This window comes from Bubalus kerabau, chromosome 4 (assembly GCF_029407905.1).
Source record: "Bubalus kerabau isolate K-KA32 ecotype Philippines breed swamp buffalo chromosome 4, PCC_UOA_SB_1v2, whole genome shotgun sequence".
Taxonomy (NCBI): domain Eukaryota; kingdom Metazoa; phylum Chordata; class Mammalia; order Artiodactyla; family Bovidae; genus Bubalus; species Bubalus kerabau.
In genome coordinates, this window is record NC_073627.1 from 20,970,517 (window position 1) to 20,994,889 (window position 24,373).

The following is a 24,373-nucleotide window of genomic DNA, read 5'->3' on the forward strand; positions in this document are numbered from 1 at the left end:
AGGCGACTTTGGAGGGGCGCAGGGTTGCTGGCGACACACGCGCCGGTTTGCTGGCACCAGGCCCACAGCACCAGCGTTTCTATAAGGGTGGGTGGCACCTGGGGTCACGGCCTCACCTGACCCTGCCTCGGCTCATGGCTCCGTGACTCCCTGCCGTCCTGGGTTTTCCCTCTCTCCTGTGGGAGGGAAAGGGGGGCGGTGGGGGGGGGGGGCGGGGAGTGATCTGTTTCACACCTTCTCAGGGAACCCTAATAACCTGCCAGCCAGATTAGCTCGGAGGCCCCCTCTGGACGTGCCTGGCAGGAGTCAGCCCTCAACTAGCAAACACTAGGGAGAAACAGTGACTTTGCCAGACACTTCTCTGAGCCGTCATCTCCTGGTGGGAATCTCGGTTCTAAGAAAACCTAACGTGGGCCCGTTTTCAGCCATCCCCCTCCCTTCTGCCACCAGAGGCGCCCCTCTGTGCCCCAAGATGGTTTTGAGTTTGTGAGTATCTAGCACCAGAGAGACATATCATATACAAATACACACACACACACACACACACACGTAAATATGGACATGCTTTTTTAACTCCGCTTAACCACAACCCCACTTGCTCCAGGCCTTCCTTATCCCTCTCCGCCCTCCACCCCAACCCTCGTCTCACACCCCGCTTAGCCAAAACTGTTCTTATTGTTCAGTGCCAAGTCGTGTCAACTCTTCCTTGACCCCATGGACTGCAGCACACCAGTCCCTGTCTCTGTCCCTCACCATCTCCCAGAGATTTTCCAAGGTCATGTCCAGTGAATCGGTGATGCCACCCAACCCTCTCATCCTCTGTCACCCTCTACTCCTTCTGCCTTCAATCTCTCCCAGCATCAGGATCTTTTCCAAGGAGTCAGCTCTTCGCATCGGGTGGCCATAGTATCAGAGCTTCAGCTTCAGCACCAGTCCTTCCAAGGAGAATTCAGGGTTGACTTCCTTTAAGGTGGACTGGTTTGATCTCCTTGCAGTCCAAGGGACGCTCAGGAGTCTTCTCCTGCACCACAGTTCCAGAGCATCAGTTCTTCGGCCTCTGCCTTCCTTATGGTCCAGCTCTCACACCCGTACATGACTACTGGAAAGACCACAGCCTTGATTATACGGACGTCTGTTGACCAAGTGATGTCTTTGCTTTTTAACACACTGTCTAGGTTTGTCATAGCTTTCCTGCTAAGAAGCAATCGTCTTCTGATTTCCTGGCTGCAGTCACCATCCTCAGTGATTTTAGAGCCCAAGAAGAGGAAATCTGTCACTGCTTCCCCATTTTCCCTTTCTATTTGCCAGGAAGTGATGGGACCAGATGTCATGATCTTAGTGTTGTTTTCTTTCGTTCTTTCTTTTTTAACACTGAGGTGTTTTTCTTCCAAATTATTTATGGATTTATTTTTGGCTGCACTGGGTCCTTGTTGACACATGCAGGCTTTCTCTAGTTGCGAGCGCGGGCTACCCTCTACTTGTGGCTTATGGGCTCTAGAGTGCGGGCTCAGTAGTTGTGCCACAGGGGCTTAGTTGCCCCATGGCCTGTGGCATCTTCCTGGATCAGGGATTGAACACATGTCCCCTGCATTGGCAAGCAGATTCTTAACCTCTGGGCCACCAAGGAAGTCCAATGTTGAGTTTTAAGCCGGCTCTTTCCCTCTCCTCTTTCACCCGCAGCAAGAGGCTCTTTAGTTTCTCGTCCCTTTCTGCCATTAGAGTGGTATCATCCGCAGATCTGAGGTTGTTGATATTTCTCCCGGCGATCTTGGCTCCAGCTTGTGGCTCATCCAGCCCGGCATTTCGCATGATGTGCCCCGCGTAAAAGTTAAATAGACAGGGTGACAAGAAACAGCCTGGTCGGACTCCTTTCTCAAGTTTGAACCAGTCACTTGTTTCGTGGAAGGTTATAACTGTTGCTTCTTGACCCGCATACAGGTTTCTCAGGAGACAGGTAAGATGGTCTGGTATTCCCATCTCTTTGAGAGTTTTCCAGTTTGTTATGACCCACACAGTCAAAGGCTTGAGCCGACTCAATGAAACAGAGGTAGAGGTATTTCTGGGTTTCCCTTGCTTTCTCTAGGATCCAGCGAATGTTGGCGATTTGATCTCTGGTTCCTCTGCATTTTCTAAACTCAGCTTAAACATCTGGAAGTTCTCAGTTCACGGACTCCTGAAGCCTAGCTTGGAGGATTTTTGAGCATAACCTTACGAGCACGAGAGATGAGTGCAATTGTCCCCTGGTGCCTGGGCAGATTCCCACAGCAGCTGCTCTTCCCACCACACTATCCGGTGCACTTAGATCAGCGCCCAGCACCTAGATCTTGGTCGCATGCCAGAGTCAATGGGAAAGGACAAAAGAAGACAATATGGGGAAGTCGTTCTGGTTTACACGTGATTTGAACTTTGTGCTGACCCGGCCTTGTGTATCCAAAAGACACAGTGGCTCTTACTTTAGGCCCTCTTCTCTTCTAAGTAATAATAACTCCAAGTAATAATACAACTTCTTCAGTGGCACTGGCCTCGGTCAGTCAGTCACCTGTATAAATGAAATCCCAATACAACCAACACACAGACTGAGCTTAAAGCCCATCATTTTAACCTAGACTCCAAGTGGATCTCGGTGCCTTTAAGCGGGAACTGCCTGAAGTCAGAAAGCATGAATACAGGAATAATCTTAAGAGATATCAAGAGAAGGCAGGTGGGTAGAGACAGAAGATCTCATTCCTGAGTCTGAAGGCAGGGTAGAAGGACCTGCACTTAACGAGGTTATGAAACAGAGACCCTCTTAAAGAAGTGGATACAGCAAGCGAGGTTTAAGCCACAGTTTTGGCGCTTTACCCTCATTGAACTTACTCACTTACGCTGCTCTCACAGATTGTCAGGATCGCTTGCAAAGCATGTAGACAAACCTGAAACACTTCCTGCGATAGCCAAATCCTTTACAAGAAAGGACCGGTTTCTACCTTTGGGTACATCAATAAGGGTCCCCGAGGGGGTGCACCGTTCCTGGAGGTACTGCAATACCAGGTCGATGCGTGGAGTGGACGGAGCAAGCTCCTATTCCAACTCCCTGCTCCAAAAATCCATTTAATATATTGTCCTCGGATAGAGGACGTATCAGATATTAAACTGATAAGAACAGATACTACACTTGATCTTAGCCAAAAGGCCGAGAAGCGATACCGGGTCACCGCCCGTCGCTGTCACCGTCCTGCTGTCGTGCATGTTGCACTCAGAGTGACCCGGGTCCCCGCTCACTCCAGGTCTCCCTTCCTTTGCCTCGTTGACAGTGCTCTGGCGGCACTACACCAGACTCTCGAGCAGAAGTTGTGTTCTCCACACTGTAAAAGAGAAACCCCGCATCTGCCCTGGCTTTGTGGTTCTCGGGCGGAAGAGCCGTCTCAAATCTGCATGCCCCGCCCTCTGTCGCCGAGACGGCGCGGCTCCGGCGGGACCGCAGCGCCCTGGGGACGGCCTCGGGGCGGCGGCAGGGAAGCTCCTCCTTGGTGCTAGTGGAGAGGAGAGACCCGACCGGAGGGGGTGCGGGGTGGCCGGCGAGAGGGACCCGTGCGACGAGCTGTTGGCCGAGAGTTTTCCTGAAGACAAGGTCGCAAGACTCACTCGCCAGAAACGCCCGGACTGCAGTGTGGTACACAGGCCTCCGCCTGCGGAGAGAGGGGCTCCGTAGGGTCGGGTGTGTGGAGGGGGCTTCCCGGCCAGGCGGAAGGCGGATGGCCCACAGAGGGGAAGGGAGGGGGCGGGTGGATGCGGAGGGCGGGGCCGGGCCGCGGGAGGGGTTCACTCCAACTCCAGCGCCCTTGGCTTTCGGTGCTTCTACGAACCAAACCGATCCCGGGCCTCCTACCGAAAGCTCCCTCCGCCTAGGACCTCCTTTCCCTGCTCCTCGTCCTCAGCTGTGGGGCTCGCTGGTGGCTCAGGTTGTCAAGAATCCGCCTGCAAGACAGGAAACCTGGGTTCAGACTCCTGGGTCGGAAGATCCCCTGGAGGAGGAAATTGCAACCCATTCCGGTATTTTTGCCTAGGAAATCCAGTGGACAGGGGATCCTGGCGGGTCACAGGATCCCGAAGAGTCGGATGCTACTTAGAGACTGAAAACAAAAAGAAACATTCTGTTGATCTGAGTTGTCACAGCCACGAGCCACATGCAGCCAGGGAACGCTGGGCAGGTGGTTCCTCCGAATTCAGAGGTACCACTGAATCCAGAGGTACCAAGAATTCAAAGGTTTCCACTTTCAAGTGGGAAACACACATGGGATTTCAAAGACTTAGTATTAAAAATCATAACATATCTCTGTAATGCTGATATTAACTACATATTGAAATATTTTGTGGTATCTGGTTTGTAGGCGGGGAGGGGAGGGTGTGTGCCCGAGGGTTTGCAAGAACCCTGAGGAGGGATGGGATGGAAACTTCCCTGCCTCGTCATTGAAAGCATGGAGCTCTAACCACGGACCACCAGAGAATGTCTGAGATATCTTGAGTTAAAGAGCATGTTAAACTTAATTTCACTCACTTCTCTTATTTTTTTATATGCCTAAGAATATTTGCATTTACCGGCAGGAGGGAATACCCTGGTGGTTCAGTGGTTATGCCTGAGCGCTTTCAGTGTGGGAGACTGCATTCCATCCTTGGTTGGAGAACTGGGATCCCAAAAGTCACACAGTGTGGCCAAATTAAAAAAAAAAACAACAACAAAAACAAACCAGTTATGTGTGTGCCTCACATATTTCTTGAAAGCACTGTTACAGATGGAAGTGCTGAGAGGCTAAGCATCTTGCCTAATGTGAAAGAAGTTAGGATTTGCATTCAAGCATCCTGCTAACCACTGGGGCCTCAGGAGTTTCAAACCAGGAGTCCTGCTATTTTAATTGTGAATGATAAGAATGCCTCTCTGATGAGGGTACTTGTGAAGCTACACGAGGAAATGCAGCACATTGGAATGTCTTAATGAGTATATCCTGGGGAAAGTCACTTCTTGCCTGTACAATAGAAATGATTCCATTTGAAGTCTTGCAAACTATCTACACCTACTCACCCTGAGCCTCCTGTTTCACATCCCACTCTCCCTGGTCTTGTATTTCTGCTGGCTGCCAAGTGGCTTTGACACCCATGATGCTCACGTGGCATAGATACACGTGTAGATATGGACGCGGACACACAGAATGTAGGTATAGTCACAAATATACAGTCATTAGTGCTGTATTGCCTTTCACCTTGATGGGAATCCTTTTCTTCGCTGGTCTATTCTCAGCACCTATGGTAGTGCTCTGAATATACTTGATTTGTGATGAATCAATTGATGTGTTGAGTGACAGGATGAGGGTCCAATGAGACAATGTATACCGTGCTTAGGCTGGGTCTGACAAAGTCTTCAAGTTTCTGAATCAGAAATTTTGAAAGGAGGCCCCAGCTCTGTGTTTATCAAGTCCTCCAGATGATTCTGACAAACTCCCAAATTTGAGCATGCAACCATTCGTGTGGGTCAGACAACATGGGTGACTTGACAGAAATCTATGAAATCAAGAAGCCGAATCAGGGACTTCTCGGTGGTCCAGTGGTTAAGTATCCGCCTCCCCGTGCAGGGGACACAGATTGATTCCCGGTCTAAAACTGAGATTCCCCCACACATCGAGGCAACTAAGGCAACATATTTGCTCTGAGGGCTCTGGAGCCCGTATGTCACAACTAAGACCCAAAACAGCCAGAGAGTAAATACACGTTTAAAAAGCTGAATCAAACATGTAAGGTCTCTGGGGATTGGCCCCTGTTGCGAAAGCTCTAAAGAGTCCCTCAGCTCGGATAACTGGCCGACAGCGAGTTCCCTGCACAGCGTGGGTCTGGCTCTCTCCCCTCAACTCACCTCTGTCTCTCTCTGGTGGGCTTGTTCCTCCCCGCTCGCAGTTGTTGGCGGTTGCTCCCATGGCCCTGTCACCCTCTTGGGGCTCTGACTGCTGTTCCTTCCTGATCACCCAGTGCCCCTCTTGATGCCAAGGTCTCCCCAGGTGCCACTGTCCTGTGAAGATGGATGCTGGAATCTGTCCCCGGGTGGATCTGTCTCCTAAGAGGCCACAACCTGCTTCAACTGCCTCTTCACAACCTTCTCCATCCTCCAGCCTCCTCCCGCCTCTGCCTTCCCGGCACCAGCTATTAGGCCCTCAGGAAAAGCATAAGAAATGTCACTGAAATCAAATTTCCTGCTCAGAAAATGTTCATTTACATCTCATCTCACCTCTCCAAAAAACACTCGAGAGGGGTGGTTTTTCCATTCCCAACCTCAAACCGTAGTGAACGTCTGGTCTGAAAAGGAGACTCCAGGGGAATTCCCTGGAAGTTCAGTGGTTAGGACTCCATGCTTTCACTGCCAAAGGTACCCGGTAGGGGATCTAACATCCCATAAGCTGGGTGGCATGGCCAGAAAAAGAAACAAACAAAAAACCTCAGAAGAAGGGGAAGGAACCTGTCCAACACCACACCACTTTGCTTCAGAATTAGGCAGTGAGAGACTCATCCACCAGGGGGCAGCATCTGCTCCTTTTCCGCCCTCCTGGGCTCTGGGACTTGGTTTTGGAGGAGTTGCCTCTGAATGGGCCCCTGGCTGGCGAAAAGGGTGTTTATGGGCCCCTTCCCCTCAGTTTTTCTTTCACATTCATTCTAAGTAGTAGGCTGTGTTTTCCCCATTTTATTCCTTCTTTTCTTGGCCTTGGCATCTTATTTCCCAAACCAGGGATGTAACCTGTGTCCTGTACAGTGGAAGAACAGAATTCTAAGCCTGGACCACGGGGGAACTCCCTCTCCAGTGTATTCTTGAGGAAGCAAAGAGGGAATTTGAAATTCATGTCTTTGTCATTCCCTGGCGGAAGCCGATCTTGGATCTCGTCTCCCCTCCCGTCCCTCCTCCTGCAGACTCCTCTCCTCCCTTCAGTTGTGCACTCAGCAGGTCCTTGGTTGGGATGCAGCGGAGACAAGGATGTCCTCAGCTGCTTCCTAGGTGAGCCTCACCCATCCTGTACCCTCCCCTACTCCAGAGCCTGGGTTGTCCTGGGGAAAGCGACCTGGAATCATCTAAGCCCCACATTACATACTGAGGAAACCAAGGCTCCAAGGGGGGAGGTGGCTTTTCCAAGCCAGTTCACTTGTCAGGACAAGACTCATGATGACTCTCAGCCCAGGGTTCAGCCCACCAGGCCTTGAGGGGGGCCTCTCTCTCCAGGGTCATCCCTTCATGGCCTCTGTTTTTCTCCTCTAAGAAATCCCTCTTCCCCAGTAAAGGTCTGAGGGTTCAGTAGTACCCAGACCTTGCCTGGAAGTACCGGGTTTTTAGGTATCCCTCCAAACCCCCAAGGTGTCAGGGACCGCAGACCAGGAAACTCCTGGCTAAGGCTGGGTGCTTGGTTCCCACACTCAAGGAAACCCTTGAGTATATTTAGTCAATCCACCATGTAGTCATGAATCATGGAGGATTTCCTGATTGCCTGCTGTGTGGCAGGCACAGTGCTGGGCACTGCGGAGCTGTGGCTGAGAAGAACCAGCTTCTGGACTCAGCACTTAGTCTGGTGGGGAGAGAGCTCTGAGGAAGACCCTCCACTCAGCAGCTAGAATCTGACCCAGGTCAGGGAGCCAATGGGAGGAAGTAGGTAGGTCCCAGCGAGTCTGTCCTTCTGTCTGGAATGCTACCTTGCCTCCTGGCCACTTAAACTTGCCTCTGATGTCACCATTGTAGAGGCCTTCCTGAGCACCCCCTCCTCCATGTAAAGTAGTTCTCCCCCCAGTCACTGTCCAGAACATTCCCCTGTTTTATTTTCCTCAATGGCTTGTGTCACTATCTGAAAGGACCCTCTTGAGTCACTGTCTGCCTCTCCCTACTTCTCAGTATAATGTTCACTCTATGAGGGCAGGTCCTGATCCATTTCACTGAGGCTTTCAACCTGGCAGGCACTCCATCCATGAATGCTCAAAGTAAGAATGTTTGAATGTTCTCTCTAGGAAATCCTCCAGTGCACTCTGTCCTGGGCTGTGATCTTGTGGACAAGGGCTGCAGAAATGAGGCTGCCAGTGCTTGCTTCAGCAGCACATATACTAAAATTGGAAGGATACAGAGAAGATTAGCATGGCCCCTGCGCAAGGATGACACGCAAATTCGTGAAGCGTTCCATATTTTTAGGACATGGAAGCAACCTAGATGCCCATCAGCAGATGAATGGATAAGAAAGCTGTGGTACATATACACAATGGAGTATTACTCAGCCATTAAAAAGAATACATTTGAATCAGTTCTAATGAGGTGGATGAAACTGGAACCTATTATACAGAGTGAAGTAAGCCAGAAAGAAAAGCACCAATACAGTATACTAACGCATATATATGGAATTTAGAAAGATGGTAACAATAACCTTGTGTACGAGACAGCAAAAGAGACACTGATGTATAGATCAGTCTTATGGACTCTGTGGGAGAGGGAGAGGGTGGGGAGATTTGGGAGAATGGCATTGAAACATGTATAATATCATGTATGAAACGAGTCGCCAGTCCAGGTTCGATGCACGATACTGGATGCTTGGGGCTGGTGCACTGGGACGACCCAGAGGGAGGGTATGGGGAGGGAGGAGGGAGGAGGGTTCAGGATGGGGAGCACGGGTATACCTGTGGTGGATTCATTTTGATGTTTGGCAAAACTAATACAATATTGTAAAGTTTAAAAATAAAATAAAATTAAAAAAAAAAAAAAAAAAAGAAATGAGGCTGCCAGGAAACAAAATGGTCATTAATGGAGGAAGGTTCCATGGGCTCCAGGCTGGATGTGGAGATGGGGACTGGAATTCCCATTTAAAGGATACTGGACTGGGCCAGTCCCCGGTGTTGCCCTGACAAACTGGGTCCCTTCCTTCACCCCCACTTTGTCCCACCTCGTCCTTGCCATTTGTTTATCAACGCCTTTCCTGGCAAAGGCAAAGGATGAAGGATGGGGGAGAGACTGCCAGTTTCAGGTCTCTTATCTTTAATCAAGTGACAGGTTCCCTCTTGGGTGAGAGGCCCAGGAGATGTAAGAGAGGAGCTGCTGCTGCTGCTGCGTCGCTTCAGTCCTGTCCAACTCTGCGCGACCCCACAGACAGCAGCCCACCAGGCTCCCTCGTCCCTGGGATTCTCCAGGCAAGAACACTGGAGTGGGTTACCATTTCCTTCTCCAACCCATGACAGTGAAAAGTGAAAGTGAAGTTGCTCATTCATGTCTGACTCTTAGCAACCCCATGGACTTCAGGCTACCAGGCTCCTCCGTCCATGGAATTTTCCAGGCAAGAGTACTGGAGTGGGGGTGCCATCGCCTTCTCCGAAGAGAGGAGCTGCTGCTAAGTCACTTCAGTCATGTCCGACTCTGTGCGACCCCATAGACGGCAGCCCACCAGGCTCCCCCGTCCCTGGGATTCTCCACGCAAGAACACTGGAGTGGGTTGCCGTTTCCTTCTCCAATGCATGAAAGTGAAAAGTGAAAGTGAAGTCGCTCAGTCGTGTCCAACTCTTCGCAACCCCATGGATTGGAGCCCTCCAGGCTCCTCCGCCCATGGGATTTTCCAGGCAAGAGTACTGGAGTGGGGTGCCATTGCCTTCTCCAGAAGACAGGAGCTAGGAAGTTTCAAAGATTGTGAAGGAATCAATACCTGTGAAGACGTGGTCACAGTCCACTTCAGCTAATTTCTAGCTGGGTGACTTTCACAAGTTTCTTAACCTTTCTGTTCTTCAGTTTCTTCTTTTAGGGAAAATACACTTGGGTGGAGCCGAGAATTTTAAAAATTCCTAGAGCTGAGAGTCTTCCCCTGGGGACTCCAGCAAACCCACACTGTTTCAGAGATCTGTTAGGTGTTGGGAGCAGGGCCTTGTCCACAGGATAGAAGAAATAATCCCATATGAAAAAGAAACAAAACTATACTAAAGGATCTGGACAGCTCCGTATTTCAGTGGTTTGAAAGTTAAAGGAAAATTTGCATAATGTTGGTCCATGGATAGAACCCTCACAAGAAACAGTACTCCTAAGTAAACCGCCCCAACAGGACAACAGAAAATCACACGTTGATAAAACAAAACAGAAACCTTCACATGAGACAGGTACCCAGAGCAAAACAAGGAAAACACTGGAAAAGATGTAAGAAGCCTGTTGTTCATACTTGCTCTTTTCCCTGAGAGGGGGGCACTATTCCTGCAGGTACTACCATACCAGGTCAATGGGTGGAGTGGACGGAGTAAGGTTCTATTCCAACTCCCTGCTCCAAACATCCATTTACTAAAATGTCCTGGCATAGAGGATGTGGTGTTGTTTGGTTGCTAAGTCCTGTCTGACTCTTTGTGACCCCGTGGATTGCATCATGCCCAGACTTCCCGGTGCTTCGGTATCTCCTGGAGTTGCTCAAACTCATGTCCATTGATGTGGTGATGCCATCCAACCATCTCATCCTCTGTCTTCCTTCTCCTGCCTTCAATCTTTCCCAGCATCACAGTCTTTTCCAGGGAGTGGGTTCTTCCCACCAGGTGGCCAAAGTATCGGAGCTTCAGCTTCAGCATCAATCTTTCCAAGGACAATTCAGGGTTGATTTCCTTTAAGACGGACTGGTTTCATCTCCTTGTGGTCCAAGGGACTCTCAGGAGTCTTCTCCAGCACCACAGTTCCAAAGTTCTTTGGCCTCTGACATCTTTATAGTCCAGCTCTCACATCCCTAAATGACTACTGGAAAGACCACAGCCTTGACTATAGGGACCACTGTCGATAAAGTGATGTCTTTGCTTTTTAACACGCTGTCTAGGTTGTCATAGCTTTCCTGCCAAGAAGCAATCATCTTCTGATTTCCTGGCTGCAGTCACCATCCTCAGTGATTTTAGAGCCCAAGAAGAGGAAATCTGTCACTGCTTCCACATCTCCCCCGTTCAATTAGCAATGCAGTGATGGAACCAGATGTCATGACCTTAGTGTTTTTACTACTGAGGTGTTTTTTTTTTTTTTTTAATTAATTATTTATTTTTGGCTGCACTGGGTCTTCACTGATGCTAGAGTCTTCTCTAGTTGCCAGCGGGTGCTACTCTCTAATAGTGGTTTATGGGCTGTGGAGTACAGGCTCAGTAGTTGTGTCCAAGGGGTTTAGTTGCCCCAGGGCATGTGGAATCTTCCTGGACCAGGAATTGAACCAATCCCCTATATTGGCAAGCGGATTCTTAATCACTGGGCTAGGAATGAAGTCCAGTACTGAGTTTTAAGCCAGCTTTTTCACTCTCCTCCTTCACCCTCAGCAAGAGTCATTCCTTCTGGCTTATTCATGATTTGAACTTGTGCTAACCTCAAAAGCCTGCCTTGTGTATCCAAAAGACACAGTGGTCTTACTTTAGGCCCTCTTCTCTTCAGAACTCTAAGGAATAATACAACTCGGTCAGTGGCACTGACCTCTCCTTGTCAGTCAGTCACCTGGATAAACGAAATCCCGGTACAACCGACACACTGAGTGGAAAGCCCGTCATTTTAACCTCGATTCCAGGTGGAATTTGGTGTTTCTGAGCAGGAACTTCTTGAAGACAGAAAACAAAACACAGAAGTAATTATAGAGATCTCAATAGGCGAGGGGGCATAGAAACAGATGTTTCAAGCTAGTATTCTGGTTTTATGCTGAAAATGGCATCAGGAGAGACTGGGGATATCAAGTAGGAGCCTGGACACCAGCTCCTTTTGTAAAGTATAAAGTCAGAAATGAGAGCAGGAAAACCACTTCCCCAAGACTGTAAGGCAGAAAAAGGGGTGATTTTCAGGACAACAGAGGCTTAAGCAAATGCCTCAAACTACACCTGCCAAACTGTAGAAAAACAAGAGACCAAGTTCCAGACCCGGTTGATTCCAGCAAAGAGCCAGTTCTGCCTTTGGGTACTTCCATAAGTGTCCCCAAGGGGGTGCACCGTTCCTGGAGGTACTGCAATACCAGGTCGATGCGTGGAGTGGACGGAGCAAGCTCCTATTCCAACTCCCTGCTCCAAAAATCCATTTAATATATTGTCCTCGGATAGAGGACGTATCAGATATTAAACTGATAAGAACAGATACTACACTTGATCTTAGCCAAAAGGCCGAGAAGCGATACCGGGTCACCGCCCGTCGCTGTCACCGTCCTGCTGTCGTGCATGTTGCACTCAGTGTGACCGGGTCCCCGCTCACTCCAGGTCTCCCTTCCTTGGCCTCGTTGATAGTACTCTGGCGGCACTACACCAGACTCTCGAGCAGAAGTTGTGTTCTCCACATTGTAAAAGAGAAATCCCGCATCTGCCCTGGCTTTGTGGTTCTCGAGCTGAAGAGCCGTCTCGAATCTGCATGCCCCGCCCTCTGTCGCCGAGAAGGCGTGGCTCCGGAGGGACCGCAGAGCCCTGGGGACGGCCTCGGGGCGGCGGCAAGGGAGCTCTTCCTTGGTGCTCAGTTCAGTTCAGTTCAGTCGCTCAGCGTGTCCGACTCTTTGCGACCCCATGAATCACAGCACGCCAGGCCTCCCTGTCCAATACCAACCTCCGAAGTTCACTCAGACTCACGTCCGTCGAGTCAGTGATGCCATCCAGCCATCTCATCCTCTGCCCTCCCCTTCTCCTCCTTCCTTGGTGCTAGTGGAGAGGAGAGACCCGACCGGAGGGGGTGAGGTGTGGCCGGTGAGAGAGACCCGTGCGATGAGCTGTTGGCCGAGAGTTTTGCCGAAGACAAGGTCGCAAGACTCACTCGCTAGAAATGCCCGGACTGCAGTGTGTTACACAGGCCTCCGCCTGCGGAGAGAGGGGCTTCGTAGGGTCGCGTGTGTGGAGGGGGCTTCGCTGCCAGGCGGAAGGCGAATGGCCCACAGTGGGGAAGGGAGGGGGCGTATGGATGCGGAGGGCGAGGCCGGGCTGCGGAAGGGGTTCACTCCAATTCCAGCGCCCTGTCCTTCGGTGCTTCTACGAACCAAACCGATCCCGGGCTTCCTACCGAAAGGTCTCTCCGCCAAGGACCTCGTTTCCCTACCCCTCCTCCTCAGCTGTGGGTCTTGCTGGTGGCTCAGATTGTCAAGAATCAGCCTGCAAGACAGGAATCCTGTTTCGGAAGATCCCCTAGAGGAGGAAATGGAAACCCACGACTGTATTCTTGCCTAGGAAATCCCATGGACGCAGGAATCTGGCGGGTCACAAGGTCCCAAACAGTTGGACACTCCTTAGCGACTAAACAACAGGAAATATTCTGTTGATCTGAGTTGTCACAGCCACGAGCCACATGCAGCCAGGGAACTGTGGGCTAGTGGTTTCTCCCAATTCAGACGTACTGAAAGGGGAAAAAACACATGGGGATTTCAAAGACTTAGTATTAAAAATTGTAACATATCTCTGTAATGTGTTAATATTAATTACATATTGCAATGATGTTTTAGAGATCTGTTTGTGTGTGTGTGTGTGGCGGGGGGTGTGCCCCAGGGTTTGCAAGAACCCTGAGGAGGGATGGGATGGAAACCTCCCTGCCTTGTCATTGAAAGGATAGAGCTCTAATCACTGACCACTGGAGAATTTTGAGATAAGCTGAGTTAAAGAACATATTAAACTTAATTTCCCCCACTTCTCTTTATTTTTTTAATATGCCTAAGAATGTTTGCATTTACCTGCAGGAGGGAATTCCCTGGTGGTTCAGTGGTTAGGCCTCAGCGCTTTCAGTGCAGGAGTCCAGGTTCCATCCTAGGTTGGAAACCTGGGATCCCAAAAGCCACACGGTGTGGCCAAATTAAAAAAAAAAAACCAGTTATGTGTGTGCTTCACATATTTCTTGAAAGCACTGTTACAGATGGAAGTGATGAGAGGCTAAGCATCTTGCCTAATGTGAAAAGAAGTAAGGATTTGCGTTAGAATCCTGCTAACCACTGGAACTTCAGGGTTTTTAAACTGGTGTCCTGATACTTCCTTTGGGGATGATAAGAATGCCTCTCTGATGAGGGTACTTGTGAAGCTACATGAGGAAACGCAGTACATCAGAATGTCCAAGTGAGTATACCCTGGGGAATGTCACTTCTTGCCTGTAAAATAGAAATGATTCCATTTGAAATCTTGCAAACTATCTATACCTACTCACCCTGAGCCTTCCGATTTCACATCTCGCTCTCCCTGGTCTTGTATTTCTGTTGGCTGCCAAGTGGCTTTGACACCCATGATGCTCACGTGGCAGAGATACACGTGTAGATATGGACACGGACACACAGAATGTAGGTATAGTCACAAATATACAGTCATTAGTGCTGTACTTTCACCTTGATGGGAAACCTTTGGTTTGCTGGTCTATTCCGAGCACCTAGTGCTCTGAATGTACTTGATTTTTGATGAATATGTGTTGAGTGACTGGATGAGGTTCCAATGAGACAATGTATACTGTGCTTAGGCTGGGTCTGACAAAGTCTTCAAATTTCTGAATCAGAAATTTTGAAAGACGGCCCCAGTGTTTATCTGTGTTTTATCTGTGTTTATCAAGTCCTCCAGATGATTCTGACAAGCTCCCAAATTTGAGCATGCACCCATTTGTGTGGGCCAAACAACATGGATGACTTGACAGAAATCTATGAAATCAAGATGCTGACTCAGGGATTTCTCAGTGGTCCAGTGGTTAAGTATGCGCCTCCCCGTGCAGGGGACACAGTTTGATTCCTGGTGCAGAACTAAGATTCCCCCATGCATGGAGGCATGTAAGTCTGAGTGCTCTGGAGCCTGTGTGTCACAACTAAGACCCGAAACAGCCAGAAAGTAAACGCATTTTTAAAAAGCTAAATCAAACATGTAAGGTCTCTGGGGATTGGCCCCTGTTGTGAAAGCTCTAAAGAGTCCCTCAGCTCGGATAACTGGCCGACAGCGAGTTCCCTGCACGGGGGAGCCTGATTCTCGCCCCTCAACTCCTCCCTGTCTCCCTCTCGTGGGCTTGTTCCTCCCCCCTCGCAGTTGTTGGCTATTGTTCCCAGGTCACTGTCACCCTCTTGGGGCTCTGGCTGCTGTTTCTTGCTGATCACCCAACAGCCCTCCTGAGGCCAAGGTCTCCCCAAGTGCCAGTCTCCTGTGCAGATGGATGCTGGAATCTGTCCCCGAGTGGATCTGTCTCCTAAGACACTACAACCTGCTGCAACTGCCTCTTCATAACCCTCTCCACCCTCCAGCCTCCTCCCGCCTCTGCCTTCCCAGCACCAGCTATTAGGCCTTCAGTAAAAGCATAAGAAACGTCACTGAAATCAGATTTCCTGCTCAGAAAATGTTCACTTACACCTGATCAGTATCAGTATCAGTTCAGTCGCTCAGTCGTGCGACTGAGGTCATGCCAGGCCTCCCTGTCCATCACCAACTCCCAGAGACCACCCAAAGCCCTGTCCATTGAGTCAGTGATGCCGTCCAACCATCTCATCCCCTGTCGTCCCCTTCTCCTCCTGCCCTCAATCTTTCCCAGTATCAAGGTCTTTTCAAATGAGTCAGCCCTTCACATCAGGTGGCCAAAGTACTGGAGTTTCAGCTTCAACATCAGTCCTTCCAATGAACACCCAGGACTGGTTGGATCTCCTTGCAGTCCAAGTGACTCTCAAGAGTCTTCTCCAACACCACAGTTCAAAAGCATCAATTCTTCGGCTCTCAGCTTTCTTTATAGTCCAACTCTCAAATGACTACTGGAGAAATCACAGCCTTGACTGGACGGACGTTTGCTGACAAAGTGTCTCTGGTTTTCAATATGCTATCTAGGTTGATCATAACTTTCTTTCCGAGGAGTAAGCGTCTTTTAATTTCATGGCTGGAATCACCATCTGCAGTGATTTTGGAGCACAGAAAAATAAAGTCAGCCACTGTTTCCCCATCTATTTGCCATGAAGTGATGGGACCGGATGCCATGATCTTAGTTTTCTGAATGTTGAGCTTTAAGCCAACTTTTTCACTCTCCTCTTTCACTTTCATCAAGAGGCTCTTTAGTTCTTCTTCACTTTCTGCCATAAGGGTGGTGTCATCTACATATCTGAGGTTATTGATATTTCTCCCGGCAATCTTGATTCCAGCTTGTGCTTCCTCCAGCCCAGCGTTTCTCATGATGTACTCTGCATACAAGTTAAATAAGCAGGGTGACAAGATACAGCCTTGATGTACTCCTTTTCCTATCTGGAACCAGTCTGTTGTTCCATGTCCAGTTCTAACTGTTGCTTCCTGACCTGCATGCATGTTTCTCAAGAGGCAGGTCAGGTGGTCTGGTATTCCCATCTCTTTCAGAACTTTCCACAGTTGACTGTGATCCACACAGTCAAAGGCTTTGGCATAGTCAATAAAGCAGAAATAGATGTTTTTCTGGAACTCTCTCGCTTTTTCCATGATCCAGTGGATGTTGGCAATTTGATCTCTCATTCCTCTGCCTTTTCTAAAACCAGCTTAAACATTTGGAAGTTCACGGTTCACGTATTGCTGAAGCCTGGCTTGGAGATCATACATCTGATCATACCTCCACAAAAACCACTTGAAAAGGCTGGCTATTCCATTCCCAACCTCAAACTGTAGGGAAGGTCCTGTCTGAAAAGGAGACTCCAGGGGTTTTCCCTGGCAGTTCAGAGGTTAGAACTCCACGCTTTCACTGCCAAAGGCAAGGGGTCAATACCGGCTAAGGGATCTAAGATCCCACAAGCCCGGTGGCATGGCCAGAGAAAGAAACGAACAAAAAACCCAAGAAGGAGAGAAAGGAACCTGTTCAACTTCACACCACTTTGCTTCAGACTTGGGCAGTGACAGACGGAACCACCAGGGGAAAGCATCTGCCCCTTTTCTGCTCTGGCCCGGGCTCTGGGACTTGGTTTTGGATGAGTTGCGTCCGAATGGGCCCCTGGTGGGAGAAAAGGGTCTCTAAGGGGCCCCTTCCCACAGTTTTTCTTTTCACATTCATTCTAAGTATTAGGTTGTGTTTCCCCCATTTTATTCTTTCTTTTCTTGGCCTTGGCATCTTATTTCCCAAATCAGGAATGTAACCTGTGTCCTGTACAGTGGAAGAACAGAATTCTAACCCTGGACCACTGGGGAATTCCCTCTCCAGTGTATTCTTGAGGAAGCAAAGCGGGAATTTGAAATTCGTGTCTATGTGATTCCCTGGCGGAAGCCGCTCTTGGACCTCGTCTCCCCTCCCATCCCTCCTCCTCCTCCTGTTTTTAGACTCCTCTCCTCCCTTCAGTTGTGCACTCAGACAGGTCCTCGGTTGGGATGCAGTGGAGACAAGGATGTCCTCAGCTGCTTACTAGGAGAGCTCCACCCATCTTGTACCCTCCTTTACTCCAGAGCCTGAGTTGTCCTGGGGAAAGCGACCTGGAATCATCTAAGCCCCTCATTACATGCTGAGGAAACCAAGGCTCCAAGGGGGGAGGTGGCTTTTCCAAGCCAGTTCACTTGTCAGGACGAGACTCATGATGACTCTCAGCCCAGGGTTCAGCCCACCAGGCCTTGAGGGGGGCCTCTCTCTCCAGGCTCATCCCTCCCATGGCCTCTGTTTTTCTCCTCTAAGAAATCCCTCTTCCCCAGTAAAGGCCTGAGGGTTCAGTATTACCCAGACCTTGCCTGAAAGTACAGGGTTTTATAGGTATCCCTCCCAACCCCCAAAGTGTCAGGGACCGGAGACCAGGAAACTCCCGGCTAAGGCTGGGTGCTTGGTTCCCACACTCAAGGAGACTCTTGAGTACATTTAGTCAATCCATCATATAGTCATGAATTATGGAGGATTCCCTGATTGCCTGCTGTGTGGCAGGCACAGTGCTGGGCACTACAGAGCTGCGGCTGAGAAGAACCAGCTTCTGGGCTCAGCCCTTAGTCTGGTGGGGAGAGAGCTCTGAGGAAGACCCTCCACTCAGCAGCTGGAATCTGACCCAGGTCAGGGAGCCAATGGGAGGAAGCGGTAGGTTCTAGCTAGTCTGTCCTACTTCTGGAATGTTTCCTTGCCTCCTGGCCACTTAAACTTGCCTCTGATGTCATCATTGGAGAGGCCTTCTTGAGCACCCCTCCCCCATGTAAAGTAGCTCTCCCCCCAGTCACTGTCCAGAACATTTCCCTGTTTTATTTTCCTCGATGGCTTATGTCACTATCTGAAATGACCCTCTAGAGTCATTGTCTGTCTCTCCCTATTTCTTACTATAATGTTCACTCTATGAGGGCAGGTCCTTATCCATTTCACTGAGGCCTTCAACCTGGCAAGCATTCCATCCATGAATCCTCAAAGTAAGAACGTTTGAATGTTCTCTTTAGGAATCCTCCAATGCACTCTGTCCTGGGCTGTGATCTTGTGGACAAGGTCCTCAGAAATGAGGCTGCAGGGAAACAAAATGGTCATTAATGGAGGAAGGTTCCATGGGCTCCAGGCTGGATGTGGAGATGGGGACTGGAAATCCCATTTAAAGGATACTGGACTGGGCCAGTCCCCGGTGTTGCCCTGACAAACTGGGTCCCTTCCTTCACCCCCACTTTGTCCCACCTCCTCCTTGCCATTTGTTTATCAACGCCTTTCCTGGCAAAGGCAAAGGATGAAGGATGGGGGAGAGACTGCCAGTTTCAGGTCTCTTATCTTTAATCAAGTGACAGGTTCCCCCTTGGGTGAGAAGTCCAGGAGATGTAAGAGAGGAGCTAGGAAGTTTCAAAGATTGTCGAGGAAACAAGATCTGTGAATCAGATATCGTTCACAGCCCACTTCAGCTAATTTCTAGCCGGGTGACTTTCACAAGTTTCTTAACCTTTCTGTTCTTCAGTTTCTTTTTTTAGAGAAAATACACTTGGGTGGAGCCAAGAATTTAAAAAATTCCTAGACCTGAGGGTCTTCCCCTGAGGACTCCAGCAAACCCACACTGTTTCAGAGATCTGTTAGGTGTTGGGAGCAGGGCCTTGTCCACAGGCTAGAAGAAATAATCCCGTATGAAAAAGAAACAAAAGTAGTAAGTGATCTGGACAGCTCCGTATACAGTGTTTTGACACTTAAAGGAAAATTTGCATAATGTTGGTCCATGGATAGAACCCTCACAAGAAACAGTACTCCTAAGTAAACCGCCCCAACAGGACAACAGAAAATCACACGTTGATAAAACAAAACAGAAACCTTCACATGAGACAGGTACCCAGAGCAAAACAAGGAAAACACTGAAAAAGATGTAAGAAGCCTGTTGTTCATACTTGCTCTTTCCCCTGAGAGGGGTGCACTATTCCTGCAGGTACTACCATACCAGGTCAATGGGTGGAGTGGATGGAGTAAAGTTCTATTCCAACTCCTTGCTCCAAACATCCATTTACTAAAAAGTCCTGGCATAGAGGATCTGGTGTTGTTTCATGTTGTTCGGTTGCTAAGTCCTGTCTGACTCTTTGCAACCTTGTAGATTGCATCATGCCCAGACTTTCCGGTCCTTCAGTATCTCCTGGAGTTGCTCAAACTCATGTCCATTGATGTGGTGATGCCATCCAACCATCTCATCCTCTGTCTTCCTCTCCTGCTTTCAATCTTTCCCAGCATCACAGTCTTTTCCAGGGAGTGGGTTCTTCCCATCAGGTGGCCAAAGTATTGGAGCTTCAGCTTCAGCATCAATCTTTCCAAGGACAATTCAGGGTTGATTTCCTTTAAGACGGACTGGTTTCATCTCCTTGTGGTCCAAGGGACTCTCAGGAGTCTTCTCCAGCACCACAGTTCCAAAGTTCTTTGGCCTCTGACATCTTTATAGTCCAGCTCTCACATCCCTAAATGACTACTGGAAAGACCACAGCCTTGACTATAGGGACCACTGTCGATAAAGTGATGTCTTTGCTTTTTAACACGCTGTCTAGGTTGTCATAGCTTTCCTGCCAAGAAGCAATCATCTTCTGATTTCCTGGCTGCAGTCACCATCCTCAGTGATTTTAGAGCCCAAGAAGAGGAAATCTGTCACTGCTTCCACATTTCCCCCGTTCAATTAGCAATGCAGTGATGGGACCAGATGTCATGACCTTAGTGTTTTTACTATTGAGGGTTTTTTAAAAAATTAATTATTTATTTTTGGCTGCACTGGGTCTTCACTGATGCTAGAGTCTTCTCTAGTTGCCAGCGGGTGCTACTCTCTAATTGTGGTTTATGGGCTCTAGAGTACAGGCTCAGTAGTTGTGTTAAAGAGGCTTCGTTGCCTCAGGGCATGTGAAATCTTCCTGGACCAGTATTTGAACCCATCCCTTGCCATTGGCAAGTGGATTCTTAATCACTGGGCTAGGAAGGAAGTCCAGTACTGAGTTTTAAGCCAGCTTTTTCACTCTCCTCCTTCACCCTCAGCAAGAGTCATTCCTTCTGGCTTATTCAAGATTTGAACTTTGTGCTAACCTCAAAAGCCTGCCTTGTGTATCCAAAAGACACAGTGGTCTTACTTTAGGCCCTCTTCTCTTCAGAACTCTAAGGAATAATACAACTCTGTCAGTGGCACTGACCTCTCCTTGTCAGTCAGTCACCTGGATAAACGAAATCCCAGTACAACCGACACACTGAGTGGAAAACCCGTCATTTTAACTTCGATTCCAGGTGGAATTTGGTGTTTTTGAGCAGGAACTTCTTGAAGACAGAAAACAAAACACAGAAGTAATATTAGAGATATCAAGAGAAGGTGGGGGCATAGAAACAGAAGATTCAAGCTAATGTTCTCGTTCTCATTTGAAGATGGCATCAGGAGGGACTGGACTATCAGGTGGGAGCTTGGACACCAGCTCCTTTTGTAGCTTGTATCAAGTGAGTTATGAGGGCAGCAAGATACTCTTCCAAGACCGTAGAGCAGAACAGGGTTCTTTCAGAAAAATAGAGGTTTAAGCAGATCCCACAAATGTACACTTGCAGACTGTAGTAAAAAGAAAGTTCGTTCCTGATCTAGCTGACTCCAGGGAAGAGCCAGTTTCTGCCTTTGGGTACTTCAGTAAGTGTCCCCGACAGGGTGCACCAAGAACGGTGCACCCAGCACCTAGACCTAGATCTTCGTCGAATGCCAGAGTCAATGGAAAAGGAGGAAAGAAGATAATATGGGGAAGCCTTTCTGGTTTATATATGATTTGAACTTTGTGCTGAGCTGAAGAGCCTGCCTTGTGTATCCAAAAGACACACTGGCTCTTACTTTAGGCTCTTTCTCTTCTAAGTATTAACTCCAAGTAATAACACAACTTCTGCAATGGTACTCATCTCTCTTTGTCGGGCAGTGACCTGTATAAACAAAATCCCAGTATAAACAACACACACACTGAGCCGAAAACCCATCATTTTAACCTAGACTGCAGGCGGATCTTCGTGGCTTTCAGCGGGAACTGCCTGAAGTCAGAAAACATGATTACGGAAGTAACGTTAGAGACATCAAGAGAAGTAAGTCAGGGGTGCATAGACAGAAGATCTCATCCCTCATGCCAGGAAGAAAAAACAAAGCATGTAGACAAACCCAAAAAACTCCCTGAGATAGCCAAATCCGTTACAGGAAAGGGCCAGTTTCTGCCTTTGGGTACTTCCATCAGTGTCCCCGAGGGGGTGCACCGTTCCTGGAGGTACTGCAATACCAGGTCGATGCGTGGAGTGGACGGAGCAAGCTCCTATTCCAACTCCCTGCTCCAAAAATCCATTTAATATATTGTCCTCCGATAGAGGACGTATCAGATATTAAACTGATAAGAACAGATACTACACTTGATCTTAGCCAAAAGGCCGAGAAGCGATACCGGGTCACCGCCCGTCGCTGTCACCGTCCTGCTGTCGTGCATGTTATAGTCAGTGTGACCGGGTCCCCGCTCACTCCAGGTCTCCCTTCCTTTGCCTCGTTGACAGTGCTCTGGCGGCACTACACCAGACTCTCGAGCAGAAATTGGATTCTCCACATTGTAAAAGAGAAATCCCGCATCTGCCGTGGCTTTGTGGTTCTCGAGCGGAAGCGCCGTCTCGAATCTGCATGCCCCGCCCTCTGTCGCCAAGAAGGCGTGGCTCCGGCGGGACCGCAGCGCCCTGGGGACGGCCTCGGGGCGGCGGCAGGGGAGCTCTTCCTTGGTGCTAGTGGAGAGGAGAGACCCGACCGGAGCGGGTGCGGGGTGGCCGGCGAGAGAGATCCGTGCGACGAGCTGTCGCAAGACAAGATGGCAAGACTGACTCGCCAGAAACGCCCGGACTGCAGTGTGTTACACAGGCCTCCGCCTGCGGAGAGAGGAGCTCCGTAGGGTCGGGTGTGTGGAGGGGGCTTCCCTGCCAGGCGGAAGGCGGATGGCCCACAGTGGGGAATGGAGGGGGCGGGTGAATGCGGAGGGCAGGGCCGGGCCGCGGGAGGGGTTCACTCCAACTCCAGCGCCATTGTCCTTCGGTGCTTCTACAACCAAACCGATCCCGGGCCTCCTACCGAAAGCTCCCTCCGCCTAGACCCTCGTTTCCCTGCCCCTCCTCAGCTGTGGGCTTCGCTGGTGGCTCAGATTGTCAAGAATCCGCCTGCAAGACAGGAATCACGGGCTCGATTCCTGAGTCCAAAAAATCCCCTAGAGGAGGAAATTGAAACCCACGACTGTGTTCTTGCCTAGGAAATCCCATGGACGCAGGAGCCTGGCGGGTCACAAGGACCGAAACAGCTGGACACAGAGACTAAACAACAGGAAACATTCTATTGATCTGAGCCGTCACAGCCACTAACCACATGCAGCCAGGTAACTCTGGGCTGGTGCTTCCTCCCAATTCAGAGGTACTGAAAGTGGAAAAAACACATGGGGATTTCAAACTTAATATTAAAAATTGTAAAAAAAAAATCTCTGTAATGATGATATTAATTACATATTGAAATGATATTTTAGATATTGTGTTTTGTTTGTGGGGGTTTTGCAAGGGTTTGCCAGAACTGGAAGAGGGATGGAACCCCTGCCCTTGTCATTGGAAAGCATGGAGTTCTAACCACTGGACCACCAGAATTTGAGATATCTTGAGTAAAGAACATATTAAACTTAATTTCACTCACTCTTCTTTATTTTTTATATGCCTTAAGAATATTTAAATTTACCTGGGCAAGGGAATTCCTTGGTGCTCCAGTGGTTAGGCTTCAGTATTTTCCGTGCAGGAGCCCAGGTTCCATCCTTGGTTGAAGAACTGGGATCCCAAAAGCCACACAGCGTGGCCTAAGGGGAGAGAAGTTATGTTTGTGACATATATTTCTTGAAAGCATTGTTACAGATGGAAGTGCTGAGAGGCTAAGAAACTTGCCTAATGTGAAAAGAAGTCAGGAGTTGCATTCAAGCATCCTGCTAACCAGGGGTCCTGATATTCTAACTGGGGATGATAAGAATGCCTCTCTGATGCGAGTACTAGTGAATCTACCCGTGGAAATGAAAGCACAGGGGGATGTCTTGATGAGTATACCCTAGGGAAAGTTACTTCTTGCCTGTAAAATAAGCATTTGATTCCAGTTTACAGTCTTGTGAGCTATCTCTGCCTACTCACCCTGAGGATTCCTGTTTCATATCCCACTTTCCCTGGTCTTATGTTTCTGCTGGGCTGCCAAGTTGCTTTGATACCCATGATGCTCATGTGGCATAGATATACATGTGGATATGGACACAGACACATAGAATGGGGGTATATTCACAAATATACAGCCATTAGTCCTGTATTGTCTTTCACCTTGATGGTAAATATTTTGTTTGCAAGTGTATTATCAGCACCTATGGTAGTGCTCTGAATGTACTTGACTCTTGATGAATAAGTGTTGAATGGATGGTTGAAGGTCCAATGAGACAATGTATAATGTGCTTAGCTTGGGCCTGACAAATTCTTCAAATTTCTTGATCAGAAATTCTGGAAGGAGGCCCCAGCTCTATTTTTTATCAAGTCCTCTACATGATACTGGCAAATTCCCAAATTTGAGCATGCATCCATTCAAAGCTATGCCCCCTCCCAATGTGGGTCAAACAACATGGGTGACTTGACAGAAATCTATGAAATCAAAAAGGGACTGAATTGAATCAGGGACTTTCTGGTGATCCAGTGGTTAAGTATTCGCCTCCCTATGCTGGGGACACAGTTTGATTCCTGGTCTGGACCTAAGATTCCCCCATACTTCAAGGCAACTAAGTTTGAGTGCTCAGGAGCCTGTGTGCCACAACCAAGACCAGATACAGCCAGATAAGTAAATTCTTTTTTTTAATTAAACCTATAAATTCTCTGGGGATTGGCCCCTATTGTGAAGGTTCTAAAGAGTCTCTCAGCTTGGATAACTGGCCGACAGCGAGTTCCCTGCACAGCGTCAGCCTGATTCTCTCCCCTCAACTCACCTCTGTGTCTCTCTCTGGTGGGCTTGTTCCTCCTCCCTCGAAGTTGTTAGCTATTGCTCCCATGACACTGTCACCC

General features: G+C 48.9%; 1 protein-coding gene and 4 non-coding genes across 5 annotated transcripts; 2 read left to right on the top strand and 3 right to left on the bottom strand.

Annotated features, from left to right (window-relative positions):
* Positions 1 to 2,993: 2,993 nt before the first annotated feature.
* Positions 2,994 to 3,184, bottom strand: LOC129651987 (U2 spliceosomal RNA). The gene has a single exon (XR_008714473.1). It is a non-coding gene; the product is annotated as a U2 spliceosomal RNA (small nuclear RNA).
* Positions 3,185 to 8,076: 4,892 nt separating this feature from the next.
* On the top strand, positions 8,077 to 8,183 carry LOC129651844 (U6 spliceosomal RNA). Its single transcript, XR_008714351.1, has one exon. It is a non-coding gene; the product is annotated as a U6 spliceosomal RNA (small nuclear RNA).
* A 3,755-nt stretch (positions 8,184 to 11,938) lies between these two features.
* Positions 11,939 to 12,129, bottom strand: LOC129651988 (U2 spliceosomal RNA). The gene has a single exon (XR_008714474.1). It is a non-coding gene; the product is annotated as a U2 spliceosomal RNA (small nuclear RNA).
* A 5,619-nt stretch (positions 12,130 to 17,748) lies between these two features.
* LOC129650800 (uncharacterized) lies at positions 17,749 to 23,105 on the top strand. Its single transcript, XM_055579607.1, has 3 exons — positions 17,749 to 17,929; positions 21,647 to 22,215; positions 22,561 to 23,105. Exons 1-2 carry the CDS (start codon positions 17,749 to 17,751, stop codon positions 22,207 to 22,209), a joined length of 744 nt encoding a protein of 247 aa, XP_055435582.1. The 3' UTR covers positions 22,210 to 22,215; positions 22,561 to 23,105.
* LOC129651982 (U2 spliceosomal RNA) lies at positions 21,528 to 21,718 on the bottom strand. The gene has a single exon (XR_008714469.1). It is a non-coding gene; the product is annotated as a U2 spliceosomal RNA (small nuclear RNA).
* Positions 23,106 to 24,373: the final 1,268 nt, after the last annotated feature.